The 18,940-nt window shown below is 41.9% G+C and overlaps 1 protein-coding gene across 2 annotated transcripts in view; it reads left to right on the top strand.

Moving 5' to 3' along the window:
* The window catches only part of EDC3 (enhancer of mRNA decapping 3), a 59,829-nt gene that overhangs the window by 6,036 nt on the left and 34,853 nt on the right, over positions 1–18,940 (top strand). Inside the window, exons 2-4 of one of the 2 annotated variants that reach the window (XM_023196688.2) lie at positions 10,314–10,395; positions 12,803–12,984; positions 15,823–16,142. In XM_023196688.2, the coding sequence (XP_023052456.1) occupies positions 12,821–12,984; positions 15,823–16,142 (484 nt within the window). In that variant the 5' untranslated portion in view covers positions 10,314–10,395; positions 12,803–12,820. The remainder of the gene's footprint in view (positions 1–10,313; positions 10,396–12,802; positions 12,985–15,822; positions 16,143–18,940) is intronic. The other variant, XM_023196687.2, reaches the window with a different exon arrangement.

Below are 18,940 nucleotides of genomic sequence, written 5' to 3' on the forward strand. Positions count from 1 at the left end.
GGGTTTTGCCATGTTGGCTAGATTGGTCTTGAACTCTTGACCTCAAGTGATCCACCCTCCCTGGCCTCCCAAAGTGCTGGAATTACAGGTGTGAGCCACTGTGCCTACCCTCACAGATGTACTTTTGAGCAAAAGAAGACAAACACTCTAAAAGAGAACCTTTATGATTCTGTTTGTATGAAGCTCAAAATTAGGCTCAAATAATCTTTCATGATAGATATCAGAATAATAACTACCTGTAGGAGGACACAATGGAGCCTTTTGAGGTGTTGGAAATTGTCTGTCTTGTTTTGAGTGGTGGTCACATGGGTGAATTGATATGTAAAATTTCATAGAGGTGTACACTTAAAATATGTAGACTGACTTACTGTATATGTTATACCTTGATAGAAAAGTAGAAAATAAAAAACAAGATTGGTTCCTTGTAGCTCCTATATCTCCTGTACATCTTATGACATGGAGGTGTTAGCTCTATAATTGATGGAGCCCCTTCCCTAGTCTGATTAGGAACACAGTTGATGGGTACTGTACTTGTTTTAGATTTACTGTTTTCTGTAAATAACATAATTTTCTTTATAGAATAAACCTGTTTGAGGAGTTTTGAATAATGCATTAATGTATTTTACTGAGGGAAGTTTCTGAGGAAAGGGCAGTTTGTTACACTTTCAATGGTTACATTTTTAAAAGTTTCTATTAATATTGACTACATAGAAGAACACTTATGAATGAGTATCCACATTTTCTAAATATTAAAAATTCTATTCAGTTACTATTACCATAATATAAACTTGAATGTACAACATGAGTGTCTTAAAGATATATGTTAAATAAAGAAGTAAAAGCCTTTTCATATCTGGTTAATTTCTGGTGCTTTTTATTCTGCATCTATGTAATCATCTGAGTAGAATTATGATGGATTATAAATGATAGGAAAGGAAACTCATGCTTTTGTGACATTAGACAAAGGTTGATCAGGAAGGGAAAAAAGTCTAAAATATGTGTATTTTGTGCCTTTTTACCATCAACACTATTGTTGAAATTGTGTTGCATTGAAAATTTACCCAAGGGCCAGGCACGGTGGCTCATGCCTGTAATCCCAGCACGGAGGCTGAGGTGAACAGATCACCTGAGGTCAGGGGTCCGAGACCAGTCTGGTCAACGTGGCAAAACCCCATCTCTACTAAAAATACAAAAATTACCTGGGCGTGGTGGCGGGTGCCTATAGTCCCAGCTACTCAGGAGGCTGAGGCAGGAGAATCACTTGAACCTGGGAGGCGAAAGTTGCAGTGAGCCAAGATTGTGCCACTGCACTCCAGCCCGGGTGACAGAGCAAGGCTCTGTCTCATTATATAATAAAATGTAACAACAACAAAAAAAGCCTTGGATGAGCCTGCTAATTTATTGTTCTTTTAATCTTTGGTTCTGTCTGCATAGTTTTATGATATTTGCTCAGTTAGATCACTAGAGAACTATCTAGAGTTTGATTAATCCCTAGAGCTGGACTCTTTCAGACTTCGTGTTTCTTAAGGGGCATACTATTTTTTTGAGACAGGGTCTTGCTGTGTTGCCCAGGCTGGTCTTGAATTCCTGGACTCAGGTGATCCTCCTGCCTTGGCTTCCCCAACTCCTGGAATTAAAACTGTGAGCTACCACGCCCAGCCAGGAGTGCTTTATTCTTATTTATTTTTTATTTTTTTCTAGATGGAGTCTTGCTCTGTTGCCCTGGCTGGAGTGCAGTGGTGTGGTCTCAGCTCACTGCAGCCTCCACCTATTGGATTCAAGCGGTTCTCCTGCCTCAGCTTCCCGAGTAGCTGGGATTACAGGTGCACGCCACCATGACTGGCTAATTTTTGTATTTTTAGTAGAGATGAGGTTTCACCATGTCAGCCAGGCTGGTCTCAAACTCCTGACCTCGTGATCCACCCACTTCGGCCTCTGAAAGCACTGGAATTATAGGCATGAGCCACTGCAGCTGGCCCAGAGGAGTGCTTTATATGCTTTTTTGCCCTCTTCCCTTCATTTATTTATTTATTTTGAGACAAAGTCTTGCTCATGTTACCCAGGCTGGAGTGCAGTGGTGCAATTTTGGCTCACTGTGTCCTCCACCTCTTGGGTTCAAGTGGTTTTCCCACCTCAGCCTCCCGAGTAGCTGGGATTACAGGCACCTACCACCACACCCAGCTAATTTTTGTATTTTTAGTAGAAATTTCTGTTTCACCATGTTGGCCAGGCTGGTCTCGAATTCCTCACCTCAGGTGATCCACGCACCTCGGCCTCCGAAAGTGCTGGGATTATAGGCATGAGCCACTGCGCCTGGCCTATTTAATTTTTTTTGAGATGGAGTCTCATTCTTGTTGCCCAGGCTGGAGTGCAATGGCGTAATCTCAGCTCACTGCAACCTTTGCCTCCCAATTTCAAGTGATTCCCCTGCCTCAGCCTCCCAAGTAGCTGGGATTACAGGAATGCGCCACCATGCCCAGCTAACTTTTTTTTTTTTGAGACTGAGTCTCGTTCTTGTTGCCCAGGCTGGAGTGCAATGGCACGATCTCAGCTCACTGCATCCTCCGCCTCCCGGGTTCAAGCAATTCTCCTGCTTCAGCCTCCTGAGTAGCTGGGATTACAGGCACATGCCACCACAGTTGGCTAATTTTTGTATTTTTAGTAGAGAGGGGTTTCACCTCTTTGGTCAGGCTGGTCTCGAACTCCTGACCTTGTGATCTGCCCGCCTCAGCCCTCCAGAGTGCTGGGATTACAGGCGTGAGCCACTGCGCCCAGCCAATTTTGTATTTTTAGTAGATATGGGGTTTCATCATGTTGGTCAGGCTGGTCTTGAACTGGTGACCTCATGTGATCCACCTGCCTCGTCATCCCAAACTGCTGGAATTACAAACGTGAGCCACCACACTCAGTCGAGATATACTCTTTTACCAGGGGGGTGCTTTATATCCTTTTTTGCCCCTTTATGTCTGAAATTAGTATTTGAAACAGCTTCAAGTGCTGGTTTTTTTTTTAATGTAAAAACATTGACCCAGTGTTTCACTTTGTGCTTAACATGTGTATTTATATTTATCTGCTAGCTATTTCCTGACTTCCTTGTGTGAATGGGGAAGTGTTAGGTTTCATATCTTATATAGGATTTTGCATAGAGTATGCTTAAGAATACTGTATTTTTTAGAACCATTTTCACAAAGAGCCAAGACATTTAGATATAAACATAAACTCCTGAGCTCAGTGATCTTCCTGCCTCAGCCTCTGAAAGTGCTGAGGTTACAAGTGTGAGCCACCATGCCTGGCCTATTTCACCATTAAGTATGATGTTAGCTGTAATTGTTTCATAGATGCCAGCTTTCCCGCCCCTTTTTAAATATAGTAAATGATTGTTAAATTTTGTCCAATTATCTTTCTGCATTTATTGATATGATTATACATGATTTCATCACTTATTTTGTTAATGTGATGGAAGGCATTGATTTTTTTTTTAATTAAACTTTTGAGATAGTTGTAGATTCACGTGCCATTGTAAGAAATAATACAGAGAGATTCCTTATGCCCTACCCAGTTTTCCCTGTTGGTAACATCTTGCAAAACTAGAATATAGTATCACTACTAGGATACTGACATTGATATGGTCAAAATGTAAAATAGTTCCATTACTACAAGAGTCCCTCATGTTGCCACTCTGTTGCCCAGGCTGGAGTACATTGTCATGACCTCACTGCGACTTCCGCCTCCCATGTTCAAGTGATTCTCCTGCCTCAGCCTCCTGAGTAGCTGGGACTATAGGCGCCCGCCACCACGCCTGGCTAATTTTTGTATTTTTGGTAGAGATGGGGCTTCGCCATGTTGGCCAGGTTGATTTTGAACTCCTGACCTCAGGTGATCCACCCTCCTCAGCCTCCCAAAGTGCTGGGATTACAGGCATCAGCCACCATGCCCAGCCCTGTTCTCCATTTCTATAGCTTTATGATTTCAAGAATGTTACACAAATGGAATCATACATAACACAACCTTTTGGGGTTGGCATTTTTACTTTTTGCCCCGTGGTATGGATGTACCACCATTTGTTTATTCACCCATTGAGGTCATCTGGGTTGTTTCCAGTCTGTAGCTTGAGTAAATGTGATCTGGAACACTTGTGTACAGGGTTTTTTTTTTTTTTTTTTTTTTTTTTTAATTTTTGAGACAGAGTTTCGCTCTTGTTGCCCAGAATGGAGTGCAATGGTGTGATCTCAGCTCACCACAACCTCTGCCTCCTGGGTTCAAGCGATTCTCCTGCCTCAGCCTCCCAAGTAGCTGGGATTACAGGCATGCGCCACCATGCCCAGCTGATTTTGTGTTTTTAGTAGAGACGGGGTTTCTCCATGTTGGTCAGGGTGGTATCAAACTCCCGGCCTCAGGTGATCCGCCTGCCTCAGCCTCCCAAAGTACTGGGATTACAGGCATGAGCCACCATGCCCAGCCTGTGTACAGGTTTTTGTGTGAACCTAGGTCTTCCTTTCTCTGGGATAAATGACCAGGAGTGCAACTGCTGGGTCATATTGTAGTTGCATGTTTAGGTTTTTGGGTTTTTTTTTTCTGAGACGGAGTCTTTGTCGCCCAGGCTGGAGTGCAGTGGCGCCATCTTGGCTCACTGCAAGCTCCGCCTCCTGGGTTCATGCCATTGTCCTGCCTCAGCCTCTCTAGTAGCTGGGACTATAGGCACCTGCTACCATGCCCGGCTAATTTTTTTTGTATTTTTAGTAGAGACGGGGTTTCACCGTGTTAGCCAGGATTGTCTCGATCTCCTGACCTTGTGATCTGCCCGTCTTGGCCTCCCAAAGTGCTGAGATTACAGGCGTGAGCCACCGCACCCAGCCTTGGGTTTTTTTGTTTTGTTTTGTTTTGTTTTGTTTTTGAGACAGTCTCTTGCTCAGGCTAGAGTGCAGTGGTGCGATCATGGCTCACTGCAACTTCCACCTCCCAGGTTCAAGCGATTCTCATGCCTTAGCCCCTCAAGTAGCTGGGATTACAGGTGTGTGCCACTATACCTGGCTGATTATTGCATGTTTAGTTTTTTAATAACCTGCCAGGATGTTTTCCAGAGTGGCTGTACTATTCAATATTTGGACTAGCAATGTACGAGTGATCCATTTTTTCCACATTCTTACTAGCACTTGGTGTTATCACTATATTTTAGCCATTTTGAAAAGTATATATATCCTAGATACTACTCTTTTGTCATTGTCAGATAGGTGCTTTACAAGTATTTTCTCCCAGTCTGTAACCTGTTTTTGTGGAATAAAAATTTTTAATTTTCAAGATGTCTAGTTGATCAGCTTTCCTTTTTATGCATTGTGCTTTTGGTGTCAAGTCTAAGAACTCTTTGCCTAGCCCTAGATCTTGAGGGTTTCTCTTATGTTTTTTATAAAAGTTTTAGAGTTTGATGTTTTACATTTAAGTTCATGATCCATTTTGAGTAAATTTTTGTATAAAGTGTGAAACTTAGTTTGAGGTTCATTTTTTTGCTGATGGATTTCCATTTGCTCCAGCGCTATTGTTGTAAAAACTATGCTGCCTGCGTTGAATTGTTTTTGCACTTTGTCAAAAATCAGTTGGGCATATTTTTGTGAGTCTGTTTCTGGGTTCTGCCTTCTATTTTATCGATTTACATGTCTGTCCCTCTGCCAGTACTACATAATCTTGATTATTATAATTGTGTAAGTCTTGAAATCAGGTAGACTGATTGTTCCCACTTTCTTTGAAAAAATTGATTTAGCACCCAGGCATGGTAATCCTGTAATCCCAGCACTTTGGGAGGCTGAGGTGGGTGGATCACGGGTCAGGAGTTCAAGACCAGCCTGGCCAAGATGGTGAAATCCCTTCTCTACTAAAAATACAAAAACTAGCTGGGCGTGGTGGCGGGTGCCTGTAATGCCAGCTACTTGGCAGGCTGAAGCAGAAAATTGCTTGAACCCGGGAGGTGGAGGCTGCATTGAGCCAAGATTGTGCTACTGCACTCCAGCCTGGGTGACAGAGTGAGACTCCGTCGCAAACAAAACAAAACAAGTGATTTAGCTATTTTAGTTTCTTTGCCTTTCCATGTGAATTTTAAAATAACTTTGTCTGTCTACCAATCTTGCTGGGATTTTGATAAGAATGGCATTGATCCTTTATACCAATTTGGGGAGAATTTACATACTTTATGTTGAGTCTTTTAATCCATGAACATGTTATATCTGTTATATTTAGCATTTTGATTTTTTCCTCAGTGTTGCATATTTTCAGTATACAAATCATGTACCCTTTTTTTTTTTTTAGATTTACACCTAGTCCTTTATTTTTTGAGCAATTGTAAATGGTATTGTATTTTAAATTTCATTGCCCATGTGTTCATTGCCAATATACTGAAATAAGATTAGCTTTTGTATGTTTATCGTGTATCCCACAATCTTGCTGAACTCACTTGTTCTAAGACTTTTTGTAGATTATGGGGAATTTCTACATAGACAGTTATGTCATCTGCAAATGGGGACAGTTTTGTTTTTTCCTTTCCAAACCGTATGCCTTTTTTTTTTTTTTTTTTTAATCTATTTCTTGCGTTATTGCAAGAACTTCTAGGGCTGTGTTGAGAGAGAGAGTGGATATCCTTGCCTTGTTCATGTTCTTATAGGGAAAGCATTCAGTCTTTCACCATTTAATATAATGTTAGCTGTAGGCGCTTTTCAGATGCCTTTACCAGATTAATGAAGTTCCTCTCTATTCCCATTTTTCTGGGAGACTTTTTTAAAAAGAATGAATGGGTGTTGAATTTTGTCAGATGCATTTTCTGTGTCGGTTGCTATGAACGTGTGTTTTTCTTATTTAGCCTGTTGATATGGTAGATTATATTGATTGACTTTCTGATATTGAGTCAGCATTGCATCCTTGAAATAAACTCCACCTAGGTGTGGTGTATCATTCTTTTTTTTTTTTTTTTTTTTATTTTTGGAGACAGAGTCTTGCTCTGTCGCCCAGACTGGAGTGCAGTGCGTGATCGCGACTCACTGCAAGTTCTGCCTCCTGGGTTCACACCGTTCTCCTGCCTCAGCCTCTAGAGTAGCTGGGACTACAGGTGCATGCTACCATGCCTGGCTAATTTTTTGTATTTTTAGTAGGGATGGGGTTTCACCATATTAGCTAGGATGGTCTTGATCTCCTGACCTCGGGATCCGCCCGCCTTGGCCTCCGGAAGTGCTGGGATTACAGGCGTGAGCCACCGCACCTGGCTGGGTGTGGTGTATAATTCTGTATGTTTATTGTTTTGTTTTTTATTTTTATTTTTAGAGATGGTGTCTTGCTTTGTTGCCCAGGCTGTAGTGCAGTGGTGTGATCATATCTCACTCCATCCACTGACTCATGGACCCAAGCTCCCCTCCCGACTCAGCCTCCCAAGTAGCTGAGATTACTGATATGCACCACCACACCTGGTTTTTTTTTTTTTTTTTTTTTGGTAGAAATAAGGTCTCACTATGTTGCCCAGGCTGGTTTCAAACTCCTGGCCTCAAGCACTCCTTCCACCTTGGCCTCCCAAAGTGTTGGGATTACAGGTGTGAGCCACTGAGCCTGGATCATTATTGTTGAATTGTTGGGTCATATTTCGATAAGGAATTTTATGTTTACATTCGTGGGGGATAGTATTCTGTAGTTTTGTTTTTGTACTATTGTGGTCAGGTCTTGGTATCAAGATAATATTTCTGTATTTATTGATGTGATAAAGTTATATGATTTTCTCATTCTGTTAAAATGATTTAAAATTGATCAATTTTTAAAATACCAAACCAATTTTGCATTCTAGGAGTAGAGACCTAAATATACGTGATATATTAGACTTTTAAAATTTATTGCTGGATTTGATTTGTTAATATCTTATTGAAGGTTTTTGGTCTATATTTGTGCAGGATGTTGATCTTTTTCTTATAAAGCCTTTGTGGGGAGGCTTTCACTTCAGAGTTATGCTAGCTACATTTAACAAATTGGGAAATGTTTCTTTCTTTTTTTTAATTTTTATTTTTGAGACAGAGTCTTGCTCTGTCACCTGGGCTAGAATGCAGTGGTGCGATCTTTGCTCACTGCAACCTCCCCTTCTGGGTTCAAGCCATTCTCCTGCCTCTGCCTCTTGAGTAGCTGGGATTACAGGTGTGTACCACCACACCTGGCTAATTTTTGTTGTTGTTGTTATTTTTAGTAGCGATGGGGTTTCACCATGTTGACCAGGCTGGTCTTGAACTCCTGAACTCAAGTGATCTACCGTCCTGAGTCTCCCAAAGTGCTGGGATTACAGGTGTGAGCCACTGTGCCCAGCCTTTTTTTTTTTTTTTTTTTGAGACGGAGTCTTGCTCTGTCACCCAAGCTGCAGTGCGGTGGCATGATCTCGGGTCACTGCAACCTCTGCCTCCTGGATTCAAGTGATTCTCCTGCCTTAGCCTCCTGAGTAGCTGGGATTACAGGCGTGTGCCAGCACGCCTGGCTAGTTTTTGTATTTTTAGTAGAGACGGGTTGTACGATGTTGGCCAGGCTGGTCACAAACTGCTGACCTCAAGTGATCCACCTGCCTCAGTCTCCCAGAGTGCTTGGATTACAGGCATGAGCCATTGTGTCCAGCCTCATTCTCCTGTGTTTTCTAAAAGTTTGTATGAGATTGGCATTATTTTTTTCTTAAAATGTTTGATAAAATTAACTAGTAAAACTGTCTAGTTCAGACTTGGTTAAAAAGAAAAACCACCAGTAAAGCCATCTAGGCCTGGATTTTTCTTTGTAGGAAGGTTTTAAGTTACATAATCAATTTGTTTTTTTCTATTAAATAGACTTTATTTTTTAGAGCAGTTTTAGTTTCAGGGAAAAATTGAGCCCAAAGTACAGAGGGTTCCCATATATCTCACTGTTGTCGCCCAATAAGCCTGCCTGCTGTCAACACTACCACAGTTGTATTCGTTACAATTGGTGAATCTACACTGACACATCATTGTCATCCACAGTCCATAGTAAACATTAGGGTTCACTCTTGGTGTTGTACATTCTGTGGGTTTTGAAGTGACACGTGTCTACCATTATAGCATCAAACAGAATAGTTTCACTGCCCTAAAAATTATCTTGTGATCTGCCTATTCACCTCCCACCCCCACCCCACCAGCCACTGGTGTCCACTGCTCCTTTTACTGTCTCTATAGTTTTGCCTTTACCAGAAAACCTTGTAGCTGGAATCATAGTATGTATGTATCCTTTTCACTTTGGCTTCTTTCACTTAGCAATGTGCTCTTAAGTTTCCTCCATGTCTTTTCATGGCTTGATAGCTCATTTATTTTTTGTGCTGAATCATATTCCATTGTCTGGATGTGCCATAGTTCATTCATCCATTCACCTACTGAAGGATGTCTTGATTGCTTCCAAATTTGAGCAATTTTGAATAGAGCTGCTGTAAACATCCACGTGCAGATTTATGGTGGACGTAAATTTTCAGTTCATCTGGGTAAATACCAAGGAGAGTGATTGCTGAATCAGATGGTATATTTAGTTTTGTGAGAAACTACCTTATTAATATGCATATGCAGGCTAGGCGCAGTGGCTCATGCCTGTAAACCCATCTCTTAGGAGGCTGAGGCAGGCGGATCACTTGAGGTCAGGAGTTTGCGACCAGCCTGGGCAACATGGTGAAACCCCGTCTCTACTGGAAAACAAACAAACAAAAAAAATTAGCTTGGTGTGTGGTGGCACGTGCCTGTAGTTCCAATTACTTGGAAGGCTGAGGCAGGAGAATTGCTTGAACCTGGGAGGCAGAGGCTGCAATGAGCTGAGATCGTGCCACTGCACTCCAGCCTGGGCGGTAGAGCGAGACTCAGTCTCAAAATAAATAAATAAATAAATAGCCTGGGCAGTAGAGCGAGACTCAGTCTCAAAATAAATAAATGAATGAATGAATGAATGAATGAATGAATGAGGCCCGGCACGGTGGCTCACGTCTGTAATCCCAGCACTTTGGGAGACTGAGGCAGGTGGCTCACGAGGTCAGGAGTTCGAGACCAGCCTGACCAACATGGTGAAACCCCATCTCTACTAAAAATACAAAAATTAGCCAGGCATGGTGGTGCATGCCTGTAATCCCAGCTACTCAGGAGGCTGAGGCAGGAGAACTGCTTGAACCTGGGAGGTGGAGGTTGCAGTGAGCCAGGATTGTGCCACTGCATTCTAGCCTGCGCAACAGAGTGAGACTCCATCTCAAAAAAAAAAAAAAGAAAAGAAAAAAAAAAAAGAAAAAATGCATACTCATCATTGGCTGCATCATTTTGCATTCCTGTCAGCAATGAATGATGGTTTTTGTTGCTCCACATCCTCATCAGCATTTGGTGTTGTCAGTGTTTTGGATTTTGGCCATTCTGACAGGTGTGTAGTAGCATCTCATTGTTGTTTTAATTTCCATTAATTCCCTGATGATGTGATGTAGAGCATCTTTTCATATGCATGCCTGCCATGTCCTTGTCTTCTTTAGTGAAGTATCTTTTCGGGTCTCTTGCTCATTTTTTCATCAGGTTGTTCATTTTCTTATTGTTGAGTTTTTTGGGGTTTTTTTTTGTTTTTTTTTTTTGAGACGGAGTCTCGCTCTGTCGCCCAGGCTAGAGTGCAGTGGCCGGATCTCAGCTCACTGCAAGCTCCGCCTCCCGGGTTCACGCCATTCTCCTGCCTCAGCCTCCTGAGTAACTGGGACTACAGGCGCCCGCCACCTCGCCCGGCTGGGTTTTTTTTTTGTATTTTTTAGTAGAGACGGGGTTTCACCATGTTAGCCAGGATGGTCTCGATCTCCTGACCTCGTGATCCGCCCGTCTCGGCCTCCCAAAGTGCTGGGATTACAGGCTTGAGCCACCGTGCCCGGCCTATTGTTGAGTTTTAAGAGTTCTTCATATGTTATGGATAACAGACCTTTATCAAATATGTCTTTTGGAAATATTTTCTCTTAGTTTGTGTCTTGTCTTATTCTCTTGATAAATTCAGTTTTTAAAATAGACATGCAGCTACTCAGATTTTTTATTTCTTGTATCAGTTTTGATAACTTTTGTCTAAGAATTTCCCCATTTCATCTAGTTGTCAGATTTACTGGTGTAAGGTTATTTTTTAATGTCTGTGATATCTCTTTGTTCATTTCTGATATTAATAAAACGTGTTTTATCTTTTTTATTAGGCGTTTACCAACTTGTTTAATATTTTCAAAGAGCTAATTTTTGTTTTATTTTTCTTAGTTGTTTCTTGTTTCACTGGTTTCTGCTCTTGATTTCCTTTCTATAACATCAGGTTAATCTGTTCTTTTTTTACTAACACTTAAGATGGAATCTCAGATAATTGATTTTAGACCTTTCTTTCCTAATATAAGCACTTAAAGTTATACATTCCCCCTTTTACGCACTATATTAAACACGTCATACAAAAGGTGGTATTATGTTTTCATTATCATTGAGTTCAAACCATTTTCTGACTGCCCTTTTGATTTCTTTTACCCATAGGTTATTTGGAAATGTCTTGCTTAATTTCCAGATATTTGGGAATATTCTAAATATCTATTTTTGTCAATTTTAAATTTAATTCTATTGTGGGTAGAGGATATATTTTATGTGATCTCAGTCTTTTTAACTTTATTTATACTTGTTTAATCCCCAACATATATGTGTGAACATTCTGTATAGACTTGAAAAGGATATATATTCTGTAGTTGTTAGGTTTAGTGTTATGTAGTACCTTCAATTGGCTTTAAAAATTTTTTTTAGGCTAAGTGCAGTGGTTCATGTCTGTAATTCCAGCACTTTGGGAGGCCGAGGTGGGGGGATTGCTTCAGGCCAGGAGTTTGAGACTAGCCTGGGCAACATAGCAAGACCTTGTCTCCACAAAAAAATTTAAATTAGCTGGGATTGGTAGCACAGGACTCTGGTTGTAGCTACTCAGGAGGCTGAAGTGGGAGGATTGATTGGTTGGGCCTGGGAGGTTGAGGCTGCAGTGAGCTATGATGGCACCACTGCACTCCAGGCTAGGTAACAGATTGAGACTCTGTGTCAAAAAAAAAAAAAAAAAAAAGCCAGACGCAGTGGCTCACTCCTATTACCCCAGCACTTTGGGAGGCCGACGCAGGCAGATCACCTGAGGTCGGGAGTTTTAGACCAGCCTGACCAACATGGACAAACCCCGTCTCTACTAAAAATAAAAATACGAAATTTGCCGGGTGTGGTGACCCATGCCTGTGATCCCAGCTATTTGGGAGGCTGAGGCAGGAGAATCGCTTGAATCCAGGAGGCAGAGGTTGTGTTGAGCCGAGATCGCGCCATTGCTCTCCAGCCTGGGCAACAAGAGTGAAACTCCGTTTCAAAAAAAAAACAGAACAAAAGGCAACTACCTAGAATTTATTATTATTATCAGCAAGAGTGGCATTACCAGTATTTGTTTTTTTAGTATATTATTTCTCAGTAATGTACTCTCTTTGAAAGCATTTTGGCAGCAGATTTATTAAAACACAATATAAACAGATTATAGTTTGTGTGATTTGATGTGTAATAAATATTATCTTTATCCAATGTATGTGCTTTAAAGCAATTATAAGATCTTTATATGTATTAAACAATATTACTTATTAATATGTATACTCCTCAAAAAGTTTTTAAATTTTTTCATGGTTTATTACCTTAGTTAACAATGTGATAGAATATGTTTTATTAACCAACACTTGGTACAGAGCCTGATGTATTTGCTGAATTTAATTAAAAGTTTGTCTTTTCACCAAGGCACACTGAATAGTTCTTTCTCTTCACAGTGGTCTCACATCTGAAACATGGCTACAGATTGGCTGGGAAGTATTGTGTCCATCAATTGTGGAGATAGCTTGGGTGTCTATCAGGGAAGAGTATCAGCTGTGGATCAGGTCAGCCAGACCATTTCTCTCACCCGGCCTTTCCATAATGGAGTGAAGTGTCTTGTTCCAGAAGTCACCTTCAGGTGAGTGTCCTGACTGACTCTTCTGAATCCAATCTGGTGGTCTGTGGAGCTTGAACCTAGGTCTGATTGCTAGTATTCTCCTGGCATATGGCCGCTTTTTGTATTTTTAGTAGAGATGGGGTTTCACCATGTTGGCCAGGCTGGTCTCGAACTACTGGCCTCAAGTGATCTGCCGATGATGGCCTCCCAAAGTGCTGGGATTTCAGGTGTGAACCACCGTGCCCGGCCTATACTGTTTATTTCCTCTTTGCATTCTGATATTCATTCCTTGGCCTCCCCTGCATTAAAAACAACCTTCTCCCTTAGACCTTGCATTTGCCAGTAGGTATTGTGTCATTTCCCTTCCCTTGAACCCATCATCCTTGTCAGAGCCAAATAGTCTGCTTTCTCTATGTTTTGTGGCTTCATTCTCTAGACCCTCCTTACCCTACCATTATCTTTTTTTCTAACTTTATCATCTTGCTGAATTTGCTTTTGCCAAGGTTACAAATAACCTAATGGCCAAATTCACTGACAGTATCTCAATCCCAATCTGATTTGAATGCTCCCTCATGGCTGTAGTGGCTTAAGCCTGTAATTCCAGCACTTTGGGAGGCCAAGGCAGGAGAATCACTTGAGGCCAGGATTTCAAAACTGGCTGGTTAACATAGTGAGACCTCATCTTTACAAAAGAAAAACTTAAAAGCTTAGCTGAGTGTGGTGGCATGTGCCTGTAATCCCAGCTACTTCTGAGGCTGAGACAGGAAGATCACTTGAGCCTAGGAGTTGGAGGCCGCAGTGAGCCATGATAGCACCACTGCATTCCAGCCTGGGTGATAGAACAGACCCTGTCTCTAAAAAAATAAATAAAAATACAGTGCTCCCTAACTTTTTTTTTTTTTGAGATAGAGTCTTACTCTGTTTCCCAGGCTGGAGTACAGTGGCACGATCTCAACTCACTGCAACCTCCGCCTCCCAGGTTCCAGCAATTCTCCCACCTCAGCCTCCAGAGTAACTAGGATTACAGGCACTTGCCACCACGCCCGGCTAATTTTTTGTATTTTTAGTAGACATGGGGTTTCACCATGTTAGCCAGGCTGGTCTCAAACTCCTGACCTGAAGTGATCCACCCACCTTGGTCTCCCAAGGTGCTGGGATTACAGGCGTGAGTCACCGTGCCCAGCCAATGCTCCCTAACTTTTAAAGTACAGTATTCTCCTTTAGTTTCCCTGTCACTTCTGGTTTTTCTTTGCATGTATTCCACATATTCCTCCATTCCTTTACTTTTATGTTCCTTTTCTTCTTCTCACCTGTTAAGATTGAATTATTCAGCATTCTATCTTTGGTTCTTTTCTCAGCTTTTATTCTCTAGACAATCTCATGTGTACCTTATACGTTAATGAGACCTCAAATCTTTAACTTAGGCCCATTATGAGACAGACACCTCATCTGCTGGTCATTTCCGTTGGATATCCCACAAGGTATCTTAAATGCAAGATTTTCAGAGCTAATCTTGTTATGTTTTCCTGTAGATTTCTTTTTCCAAGAGCATACCCATTATTTATGATTAATAACACCTTTCCCCCACGTTAGAAACTTAGGAGTCATGATAAACTCTTTTTTCTCTTTAATCCTCGTGTTCACTTAGTTGCCAAAATCCTGTGGATTCGAAATGTCTCTTGATCCCTTCTCCCTTTTCCCTTTGCAATTACCACTTGCTTGGTTCATCCCCTCTTATTTCTTGCTTGGTCTTCTAACTGGTACCACTGCCTCTTGTTTCTTCTCCTTCCCTATAGCCACCAGGAAAATCCATTGTGATCATGATGTGGTCCCTGGTTACCTCTGCAGCCTTACTTCCTGATGGCCTTCCACAAGCATCCTTCCCTTTAGTATCACCATAACATTTGTAGTTTCTCACATGGGCCATATTTTCTACATTTCCTTAGTCTCTGAGGCCCTACCTGAGATGCCTTTCTCCCTACTGTTCTTTGCTTAGCCGTTCCTTCCGCCTGTCCTGGCCAGATTTAGCTTAAGTATTACATTCATCTCCACCAGACTAACTTAAATATTTTGCTCTTAGGCTCTCTAGTCTCCTATGCACACCCCTGTCATAACATGTAACACTTTAAAATTTTATTTATTTATTTTTTTTTAGACAGAGTCTCACTTTGTTGCCCAGGCTGAAGTGCAGTGGTGCACTCTGCTCACTGCAACCTTTGCCTCCCAGGGTGAAACGATTCTCATGCCTCAGCCTCCTGGTAGCTAACAGGTGTGCACCATCACACCCAACTGATCGTTTCTATTTTTAGTAGAGACAGAGTTTTACCATGTTGACGAGGCTGGTCTCGAACGCCTCAAGTGATTCGCCTGCCTCGGCCTTCCAGAGTGCTGGGATTATAGGCATGAGCCATTGTGCCCAGCCCATGTAACACTTTTGATTGAATATGTACTTGTCTTTTCCACTGATCAGACTGAGTTCCTGTGGTCACATAGTGGTTTTCATCTCTATATACCAGATCAAAATAGTTCCTAGTGGAGGGCTTACCATATAGTATTTTATATTTATGCCTGTTGAATGAATAAGGGAGTGAATGAATGAAAAAAAGCCATTAAACATTGTGGGAGTGTAAGATTAATATAGTTTTGTTGTTATCAATAGCCTATTTTTAAAGGCCAGCATTGTGTCACTTGGACAGTTGGTGGCTGACCCCTGTCCTTAAGCACACAGCCCCCTTTCCTAGCCTCTGATAACTCGTTAAAATGCAGTCCTGCAAAGGGGTAGCTGTTTGCTAATGATCTCAGTTTCGTCATTCTTACCACTATTATAATTTTGAGACTTGGCTTTTTTGTGTATTTCAGGGCAGGTGACATTACGGAGTTAAAAATTCTGGAGATACCAGGACCTGGAGACAACCAACATTTTGGAGACGTTCATCAGGCAGAATTAGGCCCTTCTGGTGTTGGCTGCCAAGTGGGCATCAGTCAGAATGGCACAGGCAAGTTGGTCAAGAAGCCAACCTCTTCCAGCAGTGCCCCTCAGAATATCCCTAAGAGGACAGATGTGAAGAGCCAAGATGTTGCCGTTTCCCCCCAGCAGCAACTATGTTCAAAGAGCTACGTCGACAGGCACATGGAATCCTTGAGTCAGTCCAAAAGTTTCCGTCGTCGGCACAACTCCTGTAAGTAGGGTCAAGTTGATATTTCTTCTCAATCTGGTGTTTCAGGGCTATAAGCTATAAGCACTGCTAAGCTATAAGCACTGCTGCTCTTTAAATAAATCCTTTATTACTCCAATAAAATGGATGCTGGCTGAGCTTTGCAAAAATACAACATGGTTCTCTTCCTCCAGGCCTAGTTCCTCAAGATGTTAAGGGAAAGGAAATAAGGTGTTAGGGATGCCTGTGAGCTTCCTGCCCTCTCTTACCACTTCCTTCAGGAAAACTCTGCCCAGAGTTTACTGAGACTAACAGTGATGTTTTAAATCCAGTAACTACTGGGTGTGGTGGCATGCATCTGTAGTCCCAGCTACTTGAGAGGTTGAGGCAGGAGGATTGTTTGAGCCCAGGAGTTCAAGGCTAGTCTGGGCAAAATAGCAAGATTCTGTCTCTAAAAAAGAAAAAAACAACTTATATCCTATTACTGATGTTGGTAGTAGTGTCTGAGTTGAACCTGCACTTGGGCTGTTCCAGAGGATTCTTGAGTAACTTCTCTTCCTGTGATTTGAGACTCATCCTCAGAAAAGAGGAGAGGACTGATCCAAACATCTCTGTGATCTTTCATTTTCTAGCACACTGACAATTTTTAATTTGCTGTATTTGTTCCTACTGATACATCAAGAAGAATGTGCGTTGGTCTGTGTTGGTGCCCAGTTTTGTTTGATACTAACCTATTATTAAATGCCATTTGCTGATTATAAAACCATAGCTGTGGCCAGGCACGGTGGCTCACACCTGTAATCCTAGCACTTTGGGAGGCCGAGGCGGGCAGATCACCTGAGGTCAGGCGTTTGAGGTCAGCCTGGCCAACATGGTGAAACCTCATCTCTGCTAAAAATACAAAAATTAGCTGGGCGTGGAGGCACATGCTTATAATCCCAGCTACTTTGGAGATTGAGGCAGGAGAATCCCTTGAACCCAGGAGGCAGAGGTTGCAGTGAGCTGAGATTGTGCCACTCCAGCTGGGCGATAGAGCAAGACTCTGTCTCAAAAATAAAATAAATAATATAAAATGAAACCATAGTTGTGTTAGTGGTATGATGTGAGCATAGCTGCCTTCCAAAACCATAGTTAATTCACTAGAACTGTTCTTCTCCAACGTATTTACTAGAATAATGTTACGATAGTGAATCATAACATTCACTGGAATCTGTTATGCTCCTTAAATTAATATGAATGTTGTTTTAAAAAATTACTTCCAAATGGCAAACTATTCTCATTTTACTTAGATGGTTTTGTACTCAGAGATGGTAGCAGAATGTATTAGAAACTTTAAGTGAGAGACTGGGTGCAGTAGCTCACACCTGTAATCCCAACACTTCAGGAGGCTGAGGCAGGCGGATTGCTTGAGCCCCGGAGTTTGAGACCAGCCTGAGCAACATGGCAAAACCCCATCTCTACAAAAAAAAAAAAAAAATACAAAAAAATTAGCTGGGCATGGCGGCATGCACCTGTGGTCCCAGCTACTCAGGAGGCTGAGGTGGAAGGATGGCTTGAGCCAGGGAGGCAGAGGTTGTGATTAGCCGAGATAATGCCACTGCACTTCAGCCTGGGTGACAGAGTGAGACTCTGTCTCAAAACGAACAACCAAAAGAAATTTTAAATGAGTATTCATTAACTCATTTAAAATTATAAGCTAGAGTCATGCTATGGCATTACCTTCTAAAAGGCACAATATAGAGTGAGCTATGTCTCTCTAGACCCCACTCGGAAAGTTATTACATAAAATTCCAGATACTTCTTGCTACCATTGTTGCTCCTCACACTGTGGTCCTGGTGGCGTTGTAGTAAGGTTTTAGTTTGCTGGGTGAATTCTACTAATAGCTTGTGGTGTGACACCTGTGTCAGGGGCCAACATTTTTTTTTTGAGATGGAGTCTCACTCTGTTGCCCAGGCTGGAGTGCAGTGGTGTGATCTCAGCTCACTGCAGCCTCCACCTCCTGTGTTCAGGTGATTCTCCTGCCTCAGCCTCACTAGGAGCTGGTACTACAGGCACTTGCTGCCATGCCTGGCTAATTTTTTTTTTTGAGACGGAGTTTCGCTCTTGTTGCTCAGGCTGGAGTGCAATGGCGTGATTGCGGCTCGCTGCAACCTCCGCCTCCTGGGTTCAAATGATTCTCCTGCCTCAGCCTCCCGAGTAGCTGGGATTACAGGCATGCGCCACCATGTCTGGCTAATTTTTTATTTTTAACAGAGATGGAGCTCCATGTTGGTCAGGCTGGTCTCAAATTCCCGACCTCAGGTGATCCGCCCACCTCGGCCTCCCAAAGTGCTGAGATTACAGGTGTGAGCCACCGTACCAGGCTCCCTGGCTAATTTTTGTATTTTTAGTAGAGATGGGGTTTTGCCATGTTGCCCAAGCTAATTTCGAATTCCTGACCTCAGGTGGTCCGCCTGCCTCAGCCTCCAAAAGTGCTGGGATTACAGGTGTGAGCCACCATGCCTGGCCTAAAAAATTTTTTTAATATATGTAATGTACAGTTTCAAGGTAGTTTCCTTTGGTGCATAAGAAACAACTATCTGAAATGATGATGTTTGCAAATATGAGACTGAAATTCACTTGTGAGTTCTGTATCCTGAGAAAAATTGTAGAATGCTTGGATAGAAAATGATTCTTTCCATTTGGACTTTAACCTTCTCTATTTTGCTTGCATTCTATTCTGTTCTGTTCTGTTCTATTCTGTTCTATTCTATTCTATTCTGTTCTATTCTATTCTATTCTATTCTATTCTATTCTATTCTATTCTATTCTATTCTATTCT

This window comes from Piliocolobus tephrosceles, chromosome 6, assembly GCF_002776525.5.
Source record: "Piliocolobus tephrosceles isolate RC106 chromosome 6, ASM277652v3, whole genome shotgun sequence".
Lineage (NCBI taxonomy): Eukaryota > Metazoa > Chordata > Mammalia > Primates > Cercopithecidae > Piliocolobus > Piliocolobus tephrosceles.